Raw genomic sequence first — 21,336 nt, forward strand, 5'->3', positions numbered from 1 at the left:
CTCTGGTTTAAAACAAAAATAAGAATGGGGTGAGAAGGGATTCCTAAGCATGGAATGCTCCAGTGTCACCTGCAGGTACAGATATTCAAAGGCCACTGGGTCTTCCTGCAGGAGGTCCAAGGGGTCCTTGGGGACAAAGCACACTCTGAAGAGGCACCTGTAGTCATGAGAGTCTCTTTTCTGGACCACCTGCAACAGACAGAGGGCATCACACCACAAGCCCTCCCTCCACGAGCGCACAATGAGCCTTTGCTCCTGCAAACCCACGGGAATCGTTTAAAGCCCCTGGTGAGGGATGGTGCAGATTGTCCTTAATGAACACGAGGAGACTTTGCTAGGGCTTGTAATTTTATCTCTGATTCTTCATCTGTTTTTTTCTTCTCCCTGCAGTAGCCCAGAAGCCTTTTGACAGCAACACTTCATTTAAATACCCGCTGATTCCATAGGCTTGCAGTGTGACCAGGACAGAGGCCTTGGGGCTGCGTGATAACAGCAGGGAAAGGGGCAGGCTGCTCTGCTTTGGAGCTCAGTCACAAGACACAGCAGCCCTAAACAGACCCCTGCATCATCACTGTAATGTCAATACAATGTCAAGACTGAGTTATACATCAGCATATTTTATTCTGGGCAAATCCTGCCCAGCGGAAATCCTCTGACCCATGTGCTGAGTGGTCTGACAGCATCAGCCACTGAGGGACCTGAACTCAGTGATCCTTGTGTGCACCTTCCAGTTCAGGATGTTCTATATAAGATTCCATGAACCCCTCTGCAGGGGACTGCCAACCAACAAACCCATCAGCACGGAGCTGAGACACCTGAGCAGGCACTTCCTCACAAACTGAACGAGCCCAGGACCACTGTTGGAGCAGCAGGGCTACACGAGCTCACCTCATGTTTACAGGACACAAGGTCCTGGCTCAGAACTTAATCCAAGTGGCCCCTGCCTGGATGAATGCTCTGACCACCCAGGGAACTGTGAACAGCAAGGTCATGCACAGCTGTCCTCAAGCTGTTGTAAGGCTCAAACAGTCCTCTGTGGATGGGCCAATGTGAAAGGAGGCACAAAGGATGTCACCCACAACTGCTCTACGTGGTCCAGGCAACACCAGCCCCTGGGTACTGCTCTGTGTGTGGGCACTCCAGCCGGGGCAGGGTGCTCCCCAAGTGCCACTTCCCCAGGGATGTGGGTGAACACCATGGCAGAGGTGGATGGCATCACAGGGGGCTGGGCTGAGCTCCCTGCTCTGGTGACTCCTGCAGCTCTTGGCTGCCTCTGCCCCTCACTGGCCTCTGTTCCTGGGGGACAGTGCCCCTGCAGGGCCATGGGGCGCAGGGGGGCCCGGCTCACCTGCGCAATGAGCTCCTCCTCGTGCAGCAGGTGGATCTTGGCCAGGCTGTACTGCTCCTCCAGCACCAGCGCGAAGTGGGCGATGCTGCGGATGGACAGCTTCTCCTGCAGCGTCAGCACAATGTCCTGGGGGCACAGGGGTCACACAGAGCTCAGGTGTGGCACCAGTACAGCTCACACCACCCTGTGTGACTCCAGCCTGCAGACCTGTGGAGCAGGGGACAGGTACAATGCATCCCAGCAGGGCAGCAGGACAAGGTGGGGAAGCTGCAGCTTGCCATGGTAAGAGTTCAGCAACATGCAAACTCCAAGGTGTGATAGGCATCAAATCCACCTCCTGGAGCTGCCTGTCCTGAGCTGCTCACACTCAATGTTTTACAGGTTTCAGCTGAGTGGTTTTGAGCACATTCTGTGACCCTTGACCCAAGTGTTTGCTGTGTTTGTTCTTCCAGCTTTCTAGAACTCTACAACACTTGGGATGTGGATGCCCCATCCCTGGAAGTGTCCAAGGCCAGGCTGGACAGGACTTGAAGCAACCTGGTCTAGTGAAAGTTGTCCCTGCCCATGGTAGGAGGCTGGAACTGGATGGTCTCTAAGGTGCCCTCCAACCCAAATCAGTTTGTGATTCTGTGATTTGTGAAGAAACTACAAAGAACTGGTGAAAAACACTTCTCTCCAACAAAAAAAAAAAAAAAGAATTTGAGAGCATAATTGTAAAAGTCTTGCCAATCTGACTGAAACTGGTGCTTCACTTGTAATAGAGAATTCTGTCAATATACTAACTGTTATGGAAGTAACAAGGTTTACTTTAGGCAAAAAGAAAGTATCACCACAGGCTTGACTGAGCACAAAGTGAAACAGAAGCCTATGGAGTCACTCAAGCTTCTTGAGGTAAGCGTAAATGTTTAACTCATCTCAGTTTTAAGCCAGGATATCTCAAACCACAGAGGAATTTCTAGAAACACCTAATTTAGGAAGCATTTTATTCATTTAGGTGTTTCTGGAGGGCACTAATGAGGGCTGGTCTCAAAAACTGGGAAAACTTATTCCATGTCAGAGCTGAGAAACTCAAGTCAAAGACGAAGAGCTAATGCATCCTTTAGAAATCAAACCCTTGGAGACAGGCACTCAAATCTCTCTTTACCACTCACCTCCCCTTTCCCTACCTCCTCCTTGCTTTATTGCACTATTTTGCTTTTCCAGACCCTGCAAGTCAAAATACTTGCAGACACTTGCCTGAGAGACCACAATGGTTTTGTGAAGCTTGAATGAACCAGACAAACTCCTCCTTTTCTGAGGAAAGTTTTCACTGCATGATAAATGAAGTCCCTTTGCGTTTCCCCTTAATTTATTTTCAGCCTGATAACCCCTGAATGTCTGTCCATTGTGAATCTCTCCCACAGCATCTGCACTGGTGCAGGACACCACGTATCCTTTAAGTTATGACCTCCAACCACTGGGCATGGCCAAATCTTACTCAGTAAACTCTGAGCAGCTGCAACAATCAGGCCAGAAGTACTGGAAGTGTGTCCGCCTGTGTCCAAGCAGAGCAGTGATGGGAAGGGCTGGATCAATGGCTCTGCAGAGGAACAATGCTGCAGGGGAACAATGGCAACCTGCCTGTGATGCCCCCAGCAGAAGTGATCTGAGGGAGGATCGCTCTTCACTCAGGAGGATCACTCCCTCACATGCTGCTCTTTCACCTGAGGGGGTTAATCAGTGCTCATGTCTCCAGAGGAGGGGAACATCCTTAACACAGACAACCCAGCGTGCCCAGCAGCAGCCAACAATCCCCTTCAGACCAGCTGGCCACTGCACCCCGGAGGCTGTGAGCGCCCTGCCCGCACCTTTGCTGACGGGTTGGATTGGGGTAGTGGGAACAGCCTGCTGAGCATCCTTACCTTCACAGTGGTGCTCCTCTCAAACCTGAATGCCTTCGTCTGTCCGTTCTCCAGGTACACCTTGAGAACATTGGGCATGAACAGGAGGGAGCTCCCCTGCAGAACAGAAGCAGCAGCTGGACCCTCGAGCATCCGGCCCGCAGGCACCAGCTGCTCTGCCTGGCACTGCAAGCCCTGGCATCCAGGAAAATCCTTCTCTACCTTGGCAACCCTCTTCCATGGCACCAAGCTTTATTCCTGATTATGCTTCTGGCACAGAATGACACAAAGAGAGCACAACAAATGCCTTTACCGTAACACTGCGGGCAGTGCAGCGGCTGCATGTGGCCTGGGAGCACCGTTCCGTTCCCAGCGGCACAGGAGGATCCGGCAGGCACTGAAAGCAGAAAGCCATCCTCCCTGCTCATCACCAAAACCCAGCAGTGCCTCCAGAAAACATCACCCATCACGGAGCAGCACAGAGCCCACACTGACACCATCCCACCGGCAGCAGTCACAGCTTCGCCCCAGGCGCTGCCCACACCCTCCACGCTGCCAGCACCGTGGGGAGCCTGTCAAACACACAGTGCTGCTTTCACTGCATGTTCCCCTGAGATTTGTAACCCTGGGGCTTCCTAAGCAGGAGATGATGCTACCAGAGTGTCCTGAGATAGGTCCCAAATGTGGGCCAAGGTGAGGACACACTCAGAAAGAACGTCTCTGTTGGGTGCTTTGAGAAGGGTCTGGGGACTTGGCCTCTGTCCTGCTGGGGCAGCCCAGAGCATCACTTTTCAGCCCTCCACCTCACTCATCAGTAGAGAATACCTCCACCTTTCCTCCCAGTTTCACCACTGCTCCTCTGGTTGCTCAGTGCTGGGGAGGTTTACTCCTCCACTCTGGGACTTCCTATTCAGCATGTGTTTTTCATGTTCTTGGACCAGCACATGACTCCCATCACTTAAAGGGTTCATCTTGTCAACAGAGTCTCAGGGTTAAGAATGGTGTTTCTAAGACGATCTCTCCTGTGTTTCACTCACTGTGCCACACATTACAAACCTCACAGCCTTGGTCCCTCTAGACAGAGAGCCCATACACCCTGGAAGTACTGCCAGAGCAAACATAAAACCCTCCTGAATCCCTTCCTTGTTCCTCTCATACCCATTTTGTGGGGTTCAAGCTGCCTACGGTCACCACTGGGAAAGAAGAAGAGAACACTGCAGCTCTTCCCAGCCCCAGGATCTAACTCCTCTGTGCTAACTGGCCCAAACACGTAACATCTTTGACAGGTGTGGGATCCTCCATCAGCTCCAGGACAGCAGTGCCATTTTACACCAGCTGCACATCTCCTCTGGTAGCTCCCATGGCCACAGTTACCATGTGAGGGGGCCTTGCACAGCCAGCGCACAACTTAACATCTGCACAAATTATCACCACTCTCCTGGTCAGATCCAATTATCCAGCCAGAACACCCAGAGAGGTTTCTCTCTTTCCATGAAGGCTATCAGAAGCTACTATGAATTAACCCTGAAAGCCTCAACAGCCATACCCCTCCTGTCCTGCCTGGGGTGAGGCTGATGCACCCCAAGTTACAGCAGCTAACAACACACTGCCTGGCGCTGGCCCGAGGGTCCCCAGGCGCCTGTCCCTTGCATATTGCTCAGTGATACAGAAATACATCATCAGTCTGCGGAAAGCGGAGGCAGGACAGCAGCGAGCCTCATTAATAATTGATGCTCCCAGCCCGGAGTTTCGGGTTTCAGCTGCAGAACGCAGCCGCTGGGATCCTTCCCGTCGCCACAAGGATCACTTAGCCGTGCTCCATTAGGATGACAAGAGCAGTATATTTACTGAAACAGGAGGCTGTACAGTTTTTCAGGGCCATAATGCCCATTTTGGCTGCCTTAGTACGTCAGTCCATGGAAAGGCGAGCAGCCGTTAAGCACTCAGGGCTGCTGAGGTGCATAGTGCTTTTCCAGAAAGAAATTATAAATATGCAACAAATCTATTTACTCTTCCTTTGTGCTAATCCTTCACTGCTCAAAGCAGGTTGCACGTCCAGATGGTGAAGAGGTAAGCTAACACCAGTGGGGCCCCAGCACCCGAATTAATTTGCCCTACCTTTCCGCTCTCATTAAATGAATAGCAATCTAAACACTGATTGTGTCCCTCTGCACTGGCAGAGGTATGATTAGCTCAGCACAGTGTTGACAGAGGCTTTAGGGAGGCACAGAGTGCAACATTCCCTCCAGAAGTACCTTCTTCACACCTCTCAAGAGCTCCTTTTCCAGACACATTGAGACCACCCCCGTGATCAGTGGCTGGCACAGATCTGAGACCTCATGGGCTGCGACACCAGGGCCCAGCCTCTGGCTGACACAGCTCCACAGAACCTCCAGGCAGACACTTCTGTCTGCTCCCAGCTACAAGAAAAGCAGGGTCTGCTGGTGATTTCGAATCTGCCTGTATCCCACGATCAGTCCTACCCAAAGCTCTCATGCATCTCTGCCTGGGACCACTTCCTGGGCACATCCTCCCCTTCCCCATTCCCTGCCTGGTGATCTGGGTGTCACATCTCCCAACAGCACGAGGCATCTGTCCCAGGGAGGGCCCTGCTGCCACACTGCCCAGGCAGGGTCCCAGACACCCGAGGGATATGAGCACAGCCCTTGGGAGGGCAGAGACAAGCCTTGCAGCAGCACTGGCACACCTGGCAGCAGCATGGCAGGAAGGGCAGGATCCCAGGGTCCAGAGAGACAGACTGGCAAACGTTGGGAGGCATAGCTGACCCTTGCCCATCCTGCAGGGATGGCCAAAGGCGAGGGGGCCCCATGTGCATTCACACTGTGGGCAAGTGACGCCCATGGCACCTCTGGCTGCATCTCCGCCCATGTACAAGGGAAAGAGAGGAAACATCTGCCTTGGGAAGGCTCTGAGCTGTACCAGGAGAGTTCCACCAGCGACAGGGAACAAGGGACAGACAGGAAGGGAAAAGGAAAAGGGCCCAGTGGGCAGTTCATCGTTGATGCGAAGCAGAAAGGCCTGGTCAGACCTGGACGGCGGAACAGCACTAATGAGCAGGGGAGGAGAGAGGGGGATTTGACCACAGAGTTCTCTCATTCTGAAAGACAAAAGGAAAGCTCGGCAGAGCTAATGACTCCCAGCTGACCCCAGTTCACCCCACTGAGCTTAGAAAGTTACACAGAAAGAAAAGAAGACGCTCACAAGCTGTTCACACTTCAGGGAAGATACAAGTGTTCTCACCTCTGCTCCAGGGAGACCAGCACAGGCAGACCCGTATCGGCTGCTACCAGCACTAGGAACCCGGTGCTGGGTCTGCAGCACCTCCAGCAAGCTGTGACCCAGCTCACCTTGCAGAGGGTCAGGTACAGAGGCAGCCGTGGGTGCTCTGTGGAAACCCTCTGCAAGGATATGACACCAGGCTGCCACCCTGCCAGCTCGGGAACACTGTCACACCTACCAGCAAGGTGAAGTGACCAGTGACACACCCTCTGAGCATGGTGTGACCCGTCCCCAGGAGGGGACAGCCCAACAGCACATAAACCTGGCACACACACCAGCGTTCACCTCTCATCTCTGGGCCAGGATTTGTCATGCCCACAGCTCAGTGTGGGGTCACTATGGATGGATTAGCACTTCGAGAGATGACAGCTGCCTCCTGCAGTGGTGAGGGGACGGTTTAAGGTCTGAGAGGGGAACAGGACAGAAGCAGCGCATGTGGGCATTTTCCATCAGTCCAAGTAAGCACATCAGAGACAAAACCCTCCAGAGCCGCCGGTGCTTCCCGCCCGGCCCCGATCACCTCAGGCAGCAGCAGGGAGCATCTGCCTGGATCGTGTCCAGAGCAGCGAGCCCCGACCGCAGTGCCCCAGCCCCGGGGGAGCCCGCACCGCCTCCCTCCCGCAGCCGCGGCCGCAGCCGCGCTCCCCGACCTGGGAGTGTCCGTTCAGCAGCACCTCCTCCGCAAACCGCACTTTGACGGGGTTTGTTTTCAGCCTCGCCCTCTTCTCTGCGGTGAGGAACGACGACTTGGGGCCACCCTGAAAGGACAGCGGAGTTTGGTCAGGGCAGCAGCCGCGGGCGGAGCAGAGCCCGCAGCGAGGGCAGGGGCACAGGCGGGGGCTGCTCCCACTGTGCTGCCTCGCACCCCACGGAGAGGGGTTCTGGGGAGCCTCTCAGCTCCCAGCCTTGCCACAGACCCTTCTGACCTGCCTGGGCAGCTGCTGAACCCAGCCCTGGCTGCCCAGGACGCGTGTGTGGCATGTGGCACACTGTCCCAGTGCCACTGCACGGTGCCAGCTGCTGCGCTCAGGCGTCTCCCCACATGGCACAACGCAGCTGGACCCCGCGGAACAGCGGGGCTCTGCCAGCAGCTGGCCTGCACTGCGGCTGTACCTGAACCAACACACTCAGAGCTGGGCAGTGATGGGCAGACCCACGTGGGCAGCACCTCCCCGCTCTGCTGGGCTTCCCACAGTGTCCCGCAAACTGGAAACCATTCGGAAAACTGCCCACGGTGACACAGGCAACTTGACCACATTGCACAGTTGTCACATAACTTTGCTGTCACCATGACAGGGTCCTATCAAGCTCACAAGACACCAGATGTGTTCAGGAACTGTGCACAAATGCCACCAAATCCCTGTGCACACGTGGCCTGTAAGGTATGATGGTCCCCAAGAACAGTAGCAGAATCCCTCAGCTTCTACGCAGCTTCCAGGCAGAGCCAATCCTTCACCTGTCAGAAGTGCCCGTGCCTCCTGGCCTGCCACAGCCCCATCCTGCCCTGAGGACACGTGGTAGGGAGAGTGGATGGGATTTGGGAGGAGCCCCTGTGCACGTCCAGACCTTCCAGAGCCCACCGGGGTGCACGGAGCTCAGAGTCTCTCCCTGCAGCCCATGGCAGGGCCGGCCTGGCCCCGCATCAGGGGCGGTGAGGAGTCACTGCCCACTCTTCCCAGGCCCCTCCAAGGGTGTGTGTGACAGTAGAGGATGCTCAGGGCACCCTCATGGCTTTGGCCAGCCCCTCACAGCCTGCACATCAGTCCAGCCACCCCTCGACTGTGGCCATACCAAAGGGTGCCATGAGAGCCAAGGAAGGGCCACTTACAGACGCGCAGCGCAGGACGGTCAGGAGCAGCTCATCGCCGGCCTCCCTGCAACAGAGACACGCGGTCAGCCAGGGCCCGTGCCCCTCCCCAGCCCCTCTGGCCACAGCCAGGCATGGGGGACAGTCCACACCTGATGATGCTGGCTGCCCGCTCGACAGACACATCGTCCACTGCGGTGGAGTTGATCATGAGGAGCTGGTCACCCGGCTGCAGCTTCCCTTCGGCCGTGCTCCCTGAGGGCAACCAACACAGCCTGAGTAACAGCCAGACCCCTCCCACCAGGGGATCACAGGGTCATTTAGATTGGAAAAGCCCTCTAAGACTACGGAGTCCATCCATTAATCCAGCACTGCCAGGTCCACCACTGACCCAGGTGCCACATCAGCACTAGGGATGTCCAGAGGCACTCCCTGTGAGCTCCTCCTCTCTCCCAGCACCTGCTTCCCTCAGCAACCACCTCTGGATGGCAAAATAAAAGGGGTTGAAGGACACTAGGTGGTAACACAGGCCGGTGTGTCCCTGCCTGTGTCCTTGCCCCCACCTGAGCTTCCCTCTGCCTCATGGAAAACCACTCCAGCATGTGCCTGTCCCCTTGTCACAGCCCACCACGCAATCCACTGGGAACCAAACATGGCCTGTGCAGCCATGGGCTCCCATCAGCAAAGGACAGGATCAGAAGGGCAGGCTTCTTTGTGCCTCAGCTTTAGGAAAATGTTGATTCTTTCTGATTAGGAAAAAACAAAAGCACAGCAGAAAACCCCCCCACTTACACACCACAACTCTCAGATCATTTCACCATGTTTCACACAGGAAGGGGCACAAAGAGGGGTGGGAGGTGACAGAGGGTACATGCCCCAGCCTAGAGCCCCACCAACCCCCAAACAGAGGGCTGCCACACTCACATCAACAAGTGAAAACCACATGGTTTTGTGTAGCCATTAAAAAATATATATAAATAAGAAACAGATTCACAGTTTTTGACTTACACCCCTCCCTTCTATAGCTAGAGGAGCTGATCTGCTTGATTTCAGCACTGCCAGCACCCAGCACCAAACTTCTCCATGTTACAGGGCTGAAAGCCCAGGGTCTGTTCAGCAACAGATCACTGTGGCCACAGTGGAGTAAGATGAAATTCTCTAAGATAAGATTAAATTCTTCCTCTGCATTTCAGATAAAACACCAGGACGAACTTTCCTTTGAGCAGCCCTCTGCATCATGAAGGTCAGCAGCGAGCAAGCACGGGCAAGGATCCACGGCATACTGACTCTGGCTCCACGCTGTCAGAACTGGGAGATGCCACAGGCACCCCGGCTTCCACCGGCAGCACTCAGGGGTCACACACCAACCTCAGAAGCCACAAACCCCTGCCAGGAGTTTATCACTAGGCCCCCTGGGACCATGCTGGGCTCTCAGACCCGGCCTCCAGGGAGGACAGGATGCTCACCTGCAGTGACAGAGGCGATAGTCAGGGGAAGGCTCGGACAGATCTCAAAGCCGTAGTGCTGCAGGACGAGGTCCTTGTACACGGTGACGGTGACTTTGACCCGGCTGGGGGGCTGGGCTGCGCTGTCCCCGGTGCTGTCCATCACCGGCACGTTTTCCCTGTGAGGTCACGAGATACAATCAAACACGATATAATCAGAGACTCTTTTTCAGAAGGACCTGGACCCACACACTTCCCTGCTCTCAGTGGGCTGCCGTGCTGCACTGAGGCTGGTGTTTCCTGGATACCCGGCTCTGCAGCCAGCAGCAACTCCCTGGCCTCCACAGGAAGTTGAGGACATCAGACTGGTTGTAACCACAACTTTCCAGTCATCCCAGCCCAGTAGTCACACAGAAGAGAGGCCCAGGTGTGCCCCACAGCAAGCCATGACCTCCATCCACAGGAAACAGCAGCACCTTCACCCAGCGAGGCAGCGAGAGGATGCACAGCTCTCGGCTTCTGCTGGGATCCACTCCAGCTTACGTGTGTTCACTCCACCCTAATGCCGACTCTCAGACCTCAGGGAAGGAAAGCAGCCATGGGCCAGGATCCCTGGTAAATACAGCCTAGTCTTGCCCAAAAATGTGGGCCCACAAAGAGAACCATGACCCCACCTTCGAGAAGAGCAAGTTTCACATGGAGCAGTGCTGTATTTCTTCCTCACAAAACCACAGCAGAGCAAGGCAGGAACATCAGTCCCTGGAAGCCAAGGGGGTTGCTTAAAAACGCTGTTGATTTCTTTTTCTGTGTGCATATTTCCCAAGAAGAGCGGAAACAGTGAGTGAGATCTGCAGGCTGTGCCAGCCCCTGTTCATTGGAACAGCCTTGTGCTGTCTCTGATCGAAGGTGATCATAGATATTCCTCCCACAAAAACCACACTTACCTGGGTGCGCTGTCCCGAGAGCGATGAAGCCATTTTGCTACCATTTGCTCTATTCTACATGTTTTTCGTGTATGGATTAAGCTAGTCTCCAAATCTCCCATTTACCTGGAAGTGACAGAAATCACAAGGAAACAGAATGACAAGTGACTGAGAAACTCTTCTGGATGGCTCTCAGAGTTACCAACACTAATTCACGATTAATTTGTAATACAAAGATCTGTTGGCACCTTGTGAAGACCGGAGCTTTAACAGAAGGTTAACACCTGTGGTGACAGTCACAGAACCCCCCTGTCCACCCAGCCTCTCCTTCCTGGTGCTCTTGGTCATCCGTGTCATGGTCATACTGCATTACCCTCCCATGGCAGACAGTGACATCTGTGCTCCTTTTCCACAGATTTCATGGATCCATAGGCTTCTTTTGGAGGTTCAAAGGCTGGGTCAGCTTTCCACCCCTAAACAGAGCCCACCAGACCATGAATCTTCAGCCAAAGCAGGTAACTGGTTTGATATTTGTGACTGCAAACATCAGTGGTAACTGCACACCCTAGCAGTGTGCCTTGCAAGGCACAGGAAGCCTGCAGCCATGTACCCCTGCCAATACTCTGAGCTCTAACCCTGGGAAGAACTGTGGGCTGTCAGTGGGCCTAACACAAAATGAAACAAAATATGTCTGTATCTGCCAGAAGTCGTGAAGAATATCAGCTCTTTGTATTTCAAACCCAAAACTGTTATATCCACCTTTCACAGCGTGTCTTCTGCTCAGCCTAGGCGTTCCGTACGTCCTGACCTCCTCCCTCGTGTATTCTGCTGGGACAGGGAGCTCTGTGCCTCAGGGACATGCTCTGTCATACTGGGACAGCGGGCTGCTGGTCCATGGTAGAAATGGTGCTGTAACAGAAATATCACTAAGTTAACCTATGAACAGCAGAGATGGCTGGAAGCTCACACAACTGAGCCACGAAAGGTTTGTCTCAACAAAAACTGGACCTGTTCCACTCAGCATCTTCCCAGCCCATTGTCCTCCCCCAGCTCACATTTCCTAACCAAGAAGGGAGGGCAGGACCCACATGTGCTGGTACGCTCCTCACAGGGAGCCACTCCAGCCTGTTTTGCTTCCTCCCTGTTCAGCCATGGGCAGAAAATGGAGGAAATTCAGCCCTTCAGCAGTTCTTACACTTGGCACTCTCTGGGCTTTCTTTCTTACACAACACAATTCACCTTGCTCCTTCAGTCACACTGCTCCTACATCCGCTCCTGAGAAGCATCTCTGAACCACAAATGGGGACCTTTTGATCCAGCTGTTTCCAGAAATTACAGCTGACAGGATGGGAAATCTGACCCCTTTTCAGAGGGTGACCAGGAAGTGCCCACAGAAGGAGCAGAAGCCTGGAACACACACGCAGGATCTCTCCAGGGAGCCTGGGCAGACGGGTCCTGCTTGGCACGTCCCCTGTCAGCCCCAGCGTTCTGCGCCTGTAACGCTCGCGTGGCAGCGGCCGCAGCCTTGGCCTCTTTGACTTCACCTCTCTGCCCAGCAGCACAAAGTGCTCTGGCTTTCCCACTCCCCTCCAAAGACCTGAACGTTCCTTCTGAGCCACAGGAAGGCTGTGCCTGCAGGGGCTCCTTCCTGCCCCGGACTCCGTGTCTGGGTGCCTGGAAGCCAACCATGTGCCGGTGCTTCCTCACCACCTCCATCTGCACCTCCACCCCTCACCCCCTCCCCTTCACTGCTCTGCAAAAAGGAAAGATTCCTCTCTCTGGGCTTCACAAAACAGAATTTCCAGAAAAAGTCTCTTAACCTGTAGGATAAGGAGGACAAGCCTGAAGAACAAACACAAATATTTAAAAACCCCAGATGGAATACTAATAAAAAAACCCCATGTTGTCCTTTCAGGAAACTGGAGTGTTTGGGCCAAACAACAGGTGTCTTGGAGGAGACAGCTTGGCAGGTATTTCCCTAAAACAACGCACAGCACCAGGAGCAGCCTCTGTCCCCACAGCATCCTCGGGGCACCCCACGAGCCACGCATGCGGAGCAGGACAGGGTCACCAGGATCACCCACCCTGCACACACGGCTGCACCTCTCCCCACCCTGCAATGTCCCACAGCAGCTCCAACCCAGGCCCTGCTCCCACCTGTCCTTCTGCAGCTATTTCTGAGCCAAGCCCCTGAGCACACCACTAAGCAGCTTGAGCTGGGATCCTGATACACAGAGATCCTTCAACTCAGCCAGAGGGAACTGACTCGACGGGGATTGTCATGGCCACCTGACCCTTCTGGAGAGCCACAGCTCAGTGTCTGGAAGGAAACCCGGGTGGGTGCCCCTGGGTCTTCAGGAGCAAAGCAGACCTGAAGGTCAGAGCCCACACCAGAGCTGCCAGCAGTGTCAGGACGTGCACAGCACAGATCTGACCAGCACGGAAAAAAAACCATACCCACTTTCATGGAGAATACTTCATATTTCATGGGAAGTATTAATTCATCAAACTGAAATGTTCTGATGGGCAAAAGTTTTTCTGGTAACTTGGATGTTACACCTCTGTTTTAAGGCACTGCCTCCCACCAGAGCGTGGCAGCAGGAGCGGCGGTGGGCACAGCAGCTCTGCTGCTCATGCTGACAGAGAAAGGCCAGACCAGATGTTGCCATAAGCTGCTGTAAAACCCTGGATGCTGTCCACCTGTAACTTCACTCACAGGGGCTCCTGGAAGCCTGCTTCCAAGTACTTGTTGTAATGGATGCCCATCAGCAGTGAATTGGATGGTCTCTGGCTGAGGGATGAACAGATCAAGAGCCTCCCTGGGAGAAGGACTTGGGCTGCTGGTGGGTGAGAGCTGGCCCTGCCCTGGCCGCGTGTGCTGGGACCCAGAAACCCCCCTGTGCTGGGATGACCCCCAATCGGGGGGGGCAGCAGGGGAGGGGGGATTCTGCTCCTCTGCCCCTCTCAGGTGAGATCCCACCTGCTTCCAGCCCTGAGGCCCAGCACATGAAGGATGTGGAGCTGCTGGAGCCAGTCCAGAGCAGGATCACAAAAATAACCACAGGTCTGCAACACCTCTGCTACAAGGAAAGCTGACAGAGCTGGAGTTGTTCCGCCTGGAGAAGAGAAGGCTTTGGGGAGACCTTAGAGCCCCTTCCAGTGCCTCAAGGCAGCTTATAAGAAAGACAGGGACAGACTTTTGAGCAGGACCTGCAATTATAGGACAAGGGATGATGGGTTTAAAGTAAAAGAGGCAGATTCAGACTACATATAAGCAAAAAACAGTACAGAGTGAGGGTGGGAGGCACTGGCACAGGCTGCCCAGAGCAGCTGTGGCTGTCCCAGTCCTGGAAGTCTCCAAGGTCAGGCTAGACAGGGCTTGGAGCAACCTGGGATAGTGGAAGGTGTCCCTGCCCATGGCAGGGGGTTGGATTAGATGGCCTTTAAAGGTCCCTACAATCTCAAACCATGCTGTGGTTCATGACTGCACCTCTTGATCTGGTGATACATCCTCACACAGAGCAGCTCCGAGATGAAGCAGGGCTGATCCCTGCCCAGGCCACCCCAGCTCACCAGGTATGGTCTGCTCCTGCCCAGAGGGTCAGCACATCCCTGTCCTCCCAGACAGGGAGAAGGAAACTGAGCTCCTTCTTGACAAACGTGGCTCTGAGCTGCACCAGAAGACTCCTCTGGCACGACTGAGCGTCTCTGCAGCAAAGCTTTTGAAGGTCAGCCAGTTCTGATGAGACATGAGGACAGAACTGTAACTCACCTATTTTCCACAGAGCAGCTTCTGAAGATGTTCTTGGAGATATAGAGGGGGAGACAGCTGAGCCCAAGGACCAGGGTTAAAGCTCCCATGGCACTCTGCACTCCCACCACACTGGCTGTGCATATACAGGGAACATAATTCTTGCAAAAAGAAAATTAAGAAATAAAACAGGAAAAAAAAAACCCAAACAGTATGGCCATCCTGTCCCTAAGCCTGTGATATCTGCCTGGGTTTTGAGGAGATGAGCTGCACTCATAGGGGGCTTGCCCAGAATGAAGGCCAGCCCAAACTGCCACACACACACGGTGCTGCTCTACGAGGGTCTCAGGCACAGCTGGGGACACTGCTGCCCAGGGAGGGTCTGGAACAGAGTCCTCACCCTGGCCACGAGCAACCCTGTGTGCCACGGGCAGTCCCCTTGCCCATTACAGCAGCACACAGGAAACACTCCCACAGAACTGTGGGACGCTGCCAGACGTCACTAATGGGATTGAGCTCCCTGCAGACCAGTTTATCTCCCCCACCCTCAGGTCAGCTGCCATCTGATCACTCCCAGGGCCAGAGGCACAACTACTTCTGCCCTGCAGGGTGGCCAGGCTGGTCCTCTGGCCTTCCCTGGTTCAGGAACAGAACCTGTGCTGTGCCAGAAACCTGTGAGGTTCAGTACTTCTGTGTCATACCAGGCAAAGATTAACCACCAGCACACATCCCCCTGAAAAAAAATAATGAAAAAACAGCACTGTTGCTTTTTAATACTATTGCAGACCCAGGTTTTTGCATATAGACAGATGCTACCAGGAAAAAAAAAAAAAAAAACAAAAAAACCCCCACCATAACAAGCAAACAAACCCCACTTTTAAAAAAAACCCCCAAGAAACCAACAACCACCCCCACGCTCCATCCAGCTGCTGTAAATCAAGAACAGTCAGCAAGAGAATGTAGCCCTTGTCAGCCCAGGGAAGGCAGGAGAGATTCTGCACCTGCGTGTCCCCACTCTCCTCTCTGAGCTGACAATGGTGAGGTTTTACACAGACACACTCTGGCTCCCAAAGAGCAGAATTAGTTTTAAATTATGAGTTTCTGGGTACGCAAAGACTTCAGGCGCCAAATAAAAATGGTTTCAGCAAAGGCCGTACATCCTCGACTGGTTGGGGGCACGAGGGGAGAAGCAAGAATAGCTTTGTGCATGGTGCATTACACACAAACTGAAGGAAACAATAAACAGAATGTTCAAGGTGGAAAGGAGGAAAATCAATACTTCCCTCTTGAATAGCTTTCACTCCTAAAAATAGACTGGTGTGGAAGTGTGTGAGGACTTTCCTCCCTTCAGCTCCATCTCCCTGGACAAGAACTGCCGGCACAGAAGGAATGTTTCCTCCTGCTTCCCTGACTTACAACTCCTTTTCACGGTGAGGAAAAGAGCTGCCTCCAAGCACGTGGATGGATCCTCCTCCCCAGCCCCTGCACACACAGTGCCACAGAGTCAAGCAGCTCACCCTCTGAGAAGCACTGTCATGTCACTGGTAAATTGCACAACAGGGGAAAACACACCAACGAAAGAACCCTCCCCCCCAAAAAAAAGGTTCTGTGCAGAACTCCACATCTTGTCACTGATCTCTGTGTCCTGCTGCATGTCTGGAACCAACCAAAGTGCTGTGGAGTTCAGCACTCTGGAGTATTTTCATGGCCTTCCTGGGACTCTCCACAGAGGAAAAACCTCAAGTTCAGGGCAGGCACCTCAGCAGGTGACACCTGTCAGTAAAGGTGATCTCGACATGTGCTGGGAAGCAAATTTGGCATGGCCTTTTGGCAAATGTCAAGAAAGGAAGAACAAGACAAAAGGGAAAATACCTGTACTTAAGCAATATTGATTCAGGAATGTTGTGCCACATACAGAGCCATTTCAGAAGAGACCAGAGCTTCTCTCCAGCTTTAGAAAGACATGCTTTCCACAAAGAGAGAGAGCCCAGAGCACTGAACAGCATTAAGCAACTGTTTGACAGCAGATTACTCAGGAAGAATTTAGAGGGTAATTTACTAAACCTTATGGGAGCAAAACCCAGGATAAATTACACAGCAACACACGTGGAAATGTGTGCCATTTGCCTGCTCCTGATGGCTGAACTGGGGAGGCAGAGAGGACACAGGCTGGGCAGAGGGTTTGCCATGTGCTCGCTATCACTCACGCATGCCCTTGCCTCGGCCTGGCCTGTCACCCAGTCTGGCCCAGAGGTTTCTCACCAGTCTGGCCAGGTCAATTCACAGATGGGGGAATGAGGCAAGTGCCTCGCTAGCCAGTGTCAGCTGGAATTTAAGCAGGCAGAATTAAATGCTGCCTACAGACTTTCAGAGTTCTTTTATTTTCTAGCTTGTTTTTTCTCAAGTTGTACAACAGCTCTCCAAACATCTGCCTCTCTGCCTGACCCCACATGGGAACAAGAACAGAATCACAGAAAGAGATAAAGTGAAGGAAATGGTTCACTGAGGGCTTCCTAGCCTACATGATTGTAATTTCCATCTCTAAATCTGCAGAATCTCCTGGGCCAGCAAGTCTGCTCCTCTGGAACAAGAACTCCATGTCCACTGGGGTTCTAACATTTCCCATGTTACAGCCCCTTTAGACCACTCAGCTCACACATCCCACTGGCACATTAAGTCTCACCCAAATCTGCCTGGAAGGAGAAACTTCAGGAGCTTCCCAGGACTGCAGCAAACACACCTGCAACAAGGAGCCACGAGAAGCTGTGAGATTGTCAGTAAAAACACACGATGCTTGGGAGATGGAGAGCAGCAAACACACCCAGAACAGGTTACACGGGCGGGAGCTAGCAGGTGAGTTTCCAGTATTTGGAGAGCCATGCGAGTGCAAATGGAGCAAACCTGAGCGCTTTGGGCAGTGGTAAAACCCTCTAACACCCACCAGAGAGCATGCACTGCCTGTCTGCCGTCCTTTGGAGCCCTGTGCCCCAGCTGCCCTGCGGGGACCACCACCCTCGGGGACAGAGATGCTCACACCGATGCCTCTGACATCCCCATGTTAAAGTCACTCTGTCTCCTGCTCCCCCCAGCTCAGGCGAAATCTCTCTCACAATAATTTCCCCATTATGGTTAAGAAGTCAAAATCACTGTCTGTGAATCCAACAGCTGAGAACTGTGGGGAGTTTTTTTGTTCTCTTGTTTTGTTGCTAGAGACAGCGGGGCGCACGGGTATGGATGGCTTCCTCGCACCGAAAAGAGAACCAGCCCACGGCGTCTGGGGCAAGATCGGGCAGAAGTCACCAAACCATCAGCCCAACGCGAAGAGAGGGGGACGGAGCCCGCGGCCCCGAACGAGAGACACCCGGGGGGAGCGGAAACAGCGGCGGCAGCGGCACCGTCCCGGCTCCGCGCCCCGGTGGGACCCGACCCGCCCGGAGAAGCCCCGCGCCCACCCCGCTCCCCGGAGGGTCGCGGAGCTCCGCGCCGCCCCGAGCGATCCCCGTTACCTGCCGCCGGGAGCGCAGCGCTGCCGCGCCGGCGGGGCACGGGCGGCATCTCAATGACAACCCCCGGGGCCCGCCCCCGGGACCCGCCCCGGATCCCGCCCCGCATCCCGCCCCGCATCCCGCCCCCGCATCCCGTCCCCGGATCCCGCATCCCGCCCCCCGGGTGGTCTCGGCCCTGGAGCCCGGCACCCCCGGCTCCGTGTCCGGCTGGACGGGCACCGGCGCTCCTGCAGGTGCTGCCCCACGGGCACAGATGAGCACGCCGGGCAGAGAGCCTCCCCCACTCGGGACAGCGCTGGAAGCGGGGCTGGGGCGGGGCAGGACGACAGCACCGACCCAGCGCAGCGCATCCCGACCGGGACGCTGGCCCTGTGCCCCCGGCCCTGTGCCCGCCTCAGCCCTCAGTCTCCGCACGTTTGCTCTCCCCAAACCCCATCGATGCCCGCATTTCCCTGCGGTCAGTTCCTCCCCGGGCGTCCTGCAACGAGCCCCGTGCGATCCTCAGTGTTTTTCCCCTGTGCCCCAGGGCTTGTTGATGGCCCTAAGGGTGCGCAGGTGTTGACCTCCACTGACAGGCGTCACCCCTGGAATACGGGGCTGAGTGTCTCCAGGACAGCTGCGCACGGGATGTCCCTTCCTGCGAGTCCCTAATTTGTGTTCCCAGCTGCCTCTGTGCCCCTGGGCTCCCCTGGGCAGGGCTGGTGGGAGCAGACAGAGCAGGGGGTTATTTGGGTTTCCCACTCCGTGTCCCCGGGTGTGCGGAGCCCCGCTCACCCCACGCCCCGCACGGGGCTCCGCTCCCGGCGCTCGGGGCTCGGCGCTGCCAAGGACACGCACGGCAGGAGACGGCCCGGCTCGGCGTGCCCCGCGGGCAGGGAACCCACATCCCCCACGTCCGCTCTTCCTTCCTCCCCTGGCACCTGCCCTGGCCGCGAAGGTGCCCTGCTCGGTGCGTGACCGCGCTGCCGCCGCCGCAGCGCTGCATTTAGCGCGGTGCTGCTCGAGACACGCGGAGAGGCATCGATCAGCTCCGGTTTGTGCCTCCCTGCCTTCGCCCCTCCGGCCCCTCGCAGCATTTCTGCACTGCGAGTTCTCCACTGCCTGACCTGCTCCCTCTGCCCCTTTTCCAGGAACTGTTCCTCTCCCAAAACAGCTTGCCCGCAGAAAATAGTGTTATTTTTCTCTTCTGCTGACGTAGGAACTAAGTTTGGCACCTTTCACTAACAGTACTACCCTGTGGTCACTGAAATTGACAAAAAAATGATGTTGGGGCCTGACATCTGAAATTAATGTAACATTAAACAGTGCCCAGAAAAAGGCTTTGCATCAGTTGCTGATTCATGCAGCTTCCCTGGGCAACGTGCATCACATCTCCCTTCCCACGTGGCCCTGGGTGATGTTTTCAAAGCAATCAACACAGGAAGCAGATGCTTAATTAAAAAAGAAATAAAGCCCTGGTTGTTTATCGTGGAAGTGAATAGTGGTATCCACTAGACACATCTGAAGGCCATGCTGACCTATGAAACGTGACATTTAGGCCTGTGTGGGGTGGAGCTGAGCACATGGTTTTCTTCTCTCTGAGTAGTTACAGTTCCAGAGGCGTGGGGAACAATAATCCAAAAAGTTACGGGACATTTTGTCTCTAAGCAGCATTCATCATCACTCAGGTTTGGATCCTGTCACAGCTGACCTGTGAAAGAAAGCCTTCTGTCCTGGGAAACATTTTGGAACTACTTGGAAAGCTACAGCTTGTGGCTGCTTGCACACCAAGCTATGTCTATGAAGGATGAAGGCTCTGGGAGCTCGCCCATTCGTGAGCTTGCCCTGTGAGCCCACTTAGTTCCTTGTCCTGTGATCCGGATGACACCTCTGGAATGATGGGGATTAAGGGTCTGCAAAGCTCTGAAGAAGTATAGCTAAGATCTTGTGAAGGAGGAAATCCCTTCACATTTCACAGCAGAAAACCAGAACCTTTAGAGGGTCAGTCAGCCCCTCTGGGAGCCCCTCATGCACATGTGTTGGGGCTCCCTGGCCATGTTCCTGGGTTTTGCTTGCAGGGCCCTTCAGGACCAGCTCCAGTTCCCAGGTGCTCTGCCTGTGCCTCCACAGGGTGAGGCTGCAGACAAGGAGCACCTTCACCCTCCTCCTCTCTGCCACATGCTTGAATGATTCTGGTTCTCTTCATCACAAAGGTCAGCACTCTGAATCAGCTGAAGACTGATTCAGAAGTCATGTTCAACCTTGCTGCTGGTTCAGAAGGTGCTGTGGTTCTAGGCTGCAGTTTTTGTGGGCTCACATTTCCTCTTACCTCTGTCCCTCCCTGTCCTGGATCACAGGTAAATGGGTGACAAGTCTGAAATATTTGCCTTGAGGCTTTGACATGGCTTTCCAGCATCTTCTGTTCCCTTCCTGCTGAAGCTTCTGGGGGTGGTTTTGCCACCTGAGAGTCTGCAGAAGTGCAGGGGGTCCATAGCAGTGGGTGCAGCTCCACAAGTGGCAGGGCCACATTCGCCTCTCCCAGGAGAAGAGGAGATTGCAGGAATAGAAGCCTTCCCTTGGAGCGCCAGGAGTGCTGAGGCACCCTGCTTCCTTGGGATGACATAGCCCCCATGCCCCAGGCCACAGCAGGACAGGACTGTCTGAGGGGTGACAAAACCCACCTGGGGTGCAGAAAACACCCCTGGGGTGCCCCAGCTGAGCACTTATGGGTGAATTCAAACTATCTGGCCTCAGGTGAGCTGGCTGGGGCACATTCCAATGTGGCTGGTCCAGTGACACCGCTTTCACTCCTGGCCTTCTCATACATGAGAGAACAGAGAGAACAGAACACTGGTGATGAAGAGTTCATCTGTACACACCAGGAGAGCCCCAAGCCTTGGGAGGCACTCCCAGAGCCCCCATCCAGCACCTCCAGTCCCAAGGCAGCTGAGCCTGGGGGACAGGGCTGGGGGACATCACCCTCTCTGAGCACCTCACAGATGCAGTGCCGTGGGGCACAGGGGAAGAACACTGAGGATCGCACGGGGCTCGTTGCAGGACGCCCGGGGAGGAACTGACCGCAGGGAAACACGGGCATCGATGGGGTTTGGGGAGAGCAAACGTGCGGAGACTGAGGGCTGAGGCACAGGGCCGGGGGCACAGGGCCAGCGTTCCGGTCAGGATGCTCGTCCAGCAGTGCCCTGCGCTGGGTCGGTGCTGTCGTCCTGCCCCCATCCAGCCCCAGTTCCCGAGTGGGCTCTCTGCAATGTGTTTCCATGGTGGTCTCAGGCCAGAAAGCAGAGCAGGCGCTGTCTGTGTGAGCGCTCAGGGTGTCTGTGCTGGTGTGTGTGGCCACACATGGACAAACCTGGGTACTGGGCTGGGTTTGTGAGGCCAG

At 54.8% G+C, this 21,336-nt stretch overlaps 1 protein-coding gene across 8 annotated transcripts in view; it reads right to left on the reverse strand.

Moving 5' to 3' along the window:
• The window catches only part of FRMPD1 (FERM and PDZ domain containing 1), a 27,215-nt gene extending 9,188 nt beyond the window's left edge, over positions 1-18,027 (reverse strand). The window contains exons 1-13 of one of the 8 annotated variants that reach the window (XM_032096722.1): positions 17,961-18,026; positions 17,138-17,194; positions 14,476-14,615; positions 11,463-11,612; positions 10,725-10,829; positions 9,802-9,959; positions 8,488-8,590; positions 8,357-8,402; positions 7,179-7,286; positions 3,542-3,625; positions 3,250-3,345; positions 1,349-1,474; positions 70-189 (exon numbers count right to left, since the gene is read on the reverse strand). In XM_032096722.1, the coding sequence (XP_031952613.1) occupies positions 70-189; positions 1,349-1,474; positions 3,250-3,345; positions 3,542-3,625; positions 7,179-7,286; positions 8,357-8,402; positions 8,488-8,590; positions 9,802-9,959; positions 10,725-10,825 (942 nt within the window). In that variant the 5' untranslated portion in view covers positions 10,826-10,829; positions 11,463-11,612; positions 14,476-14,615; positions 17,138-17,194; positions 17,961-18,026. Of the gene's footprint in view, positions 1-69; positions 190-1,348; positions 1,475-3,249; positions 3,346-3,541; positions 3,626-7,178; positions 7,287-8,356; positions 8,403-8,487; positions 8,591-9,801; positions 10,830-11,462; positions 11,613-14,475; positions 14,616-17,137; positions 17,195-17,960 lie in introns of those variants that run through there. The other 7 variants (XM_032096721.1, XM_032096723.1, XM_032096726.1 and 4 more) reach the window with 7 other exon arrangements.
• Between the last annotated feature and the right edge of the window lie 3,309 nt (positions 18,028-21,336).

This window comes from Corvus moneduloides, chromosome Z (genome assembly GCF_009650955.1).
Source record: "Corvus moneduloides isolate bCorMon1 chromosome Z, bCorMon1.pri, whole genome shotgun sequence".
NCBI classification, from domain to species: Eukaryota; Metazoa; Chordata; class Aves; order Passeriformes; family Corvidae; genus Corvus; species Corvus moneduloides.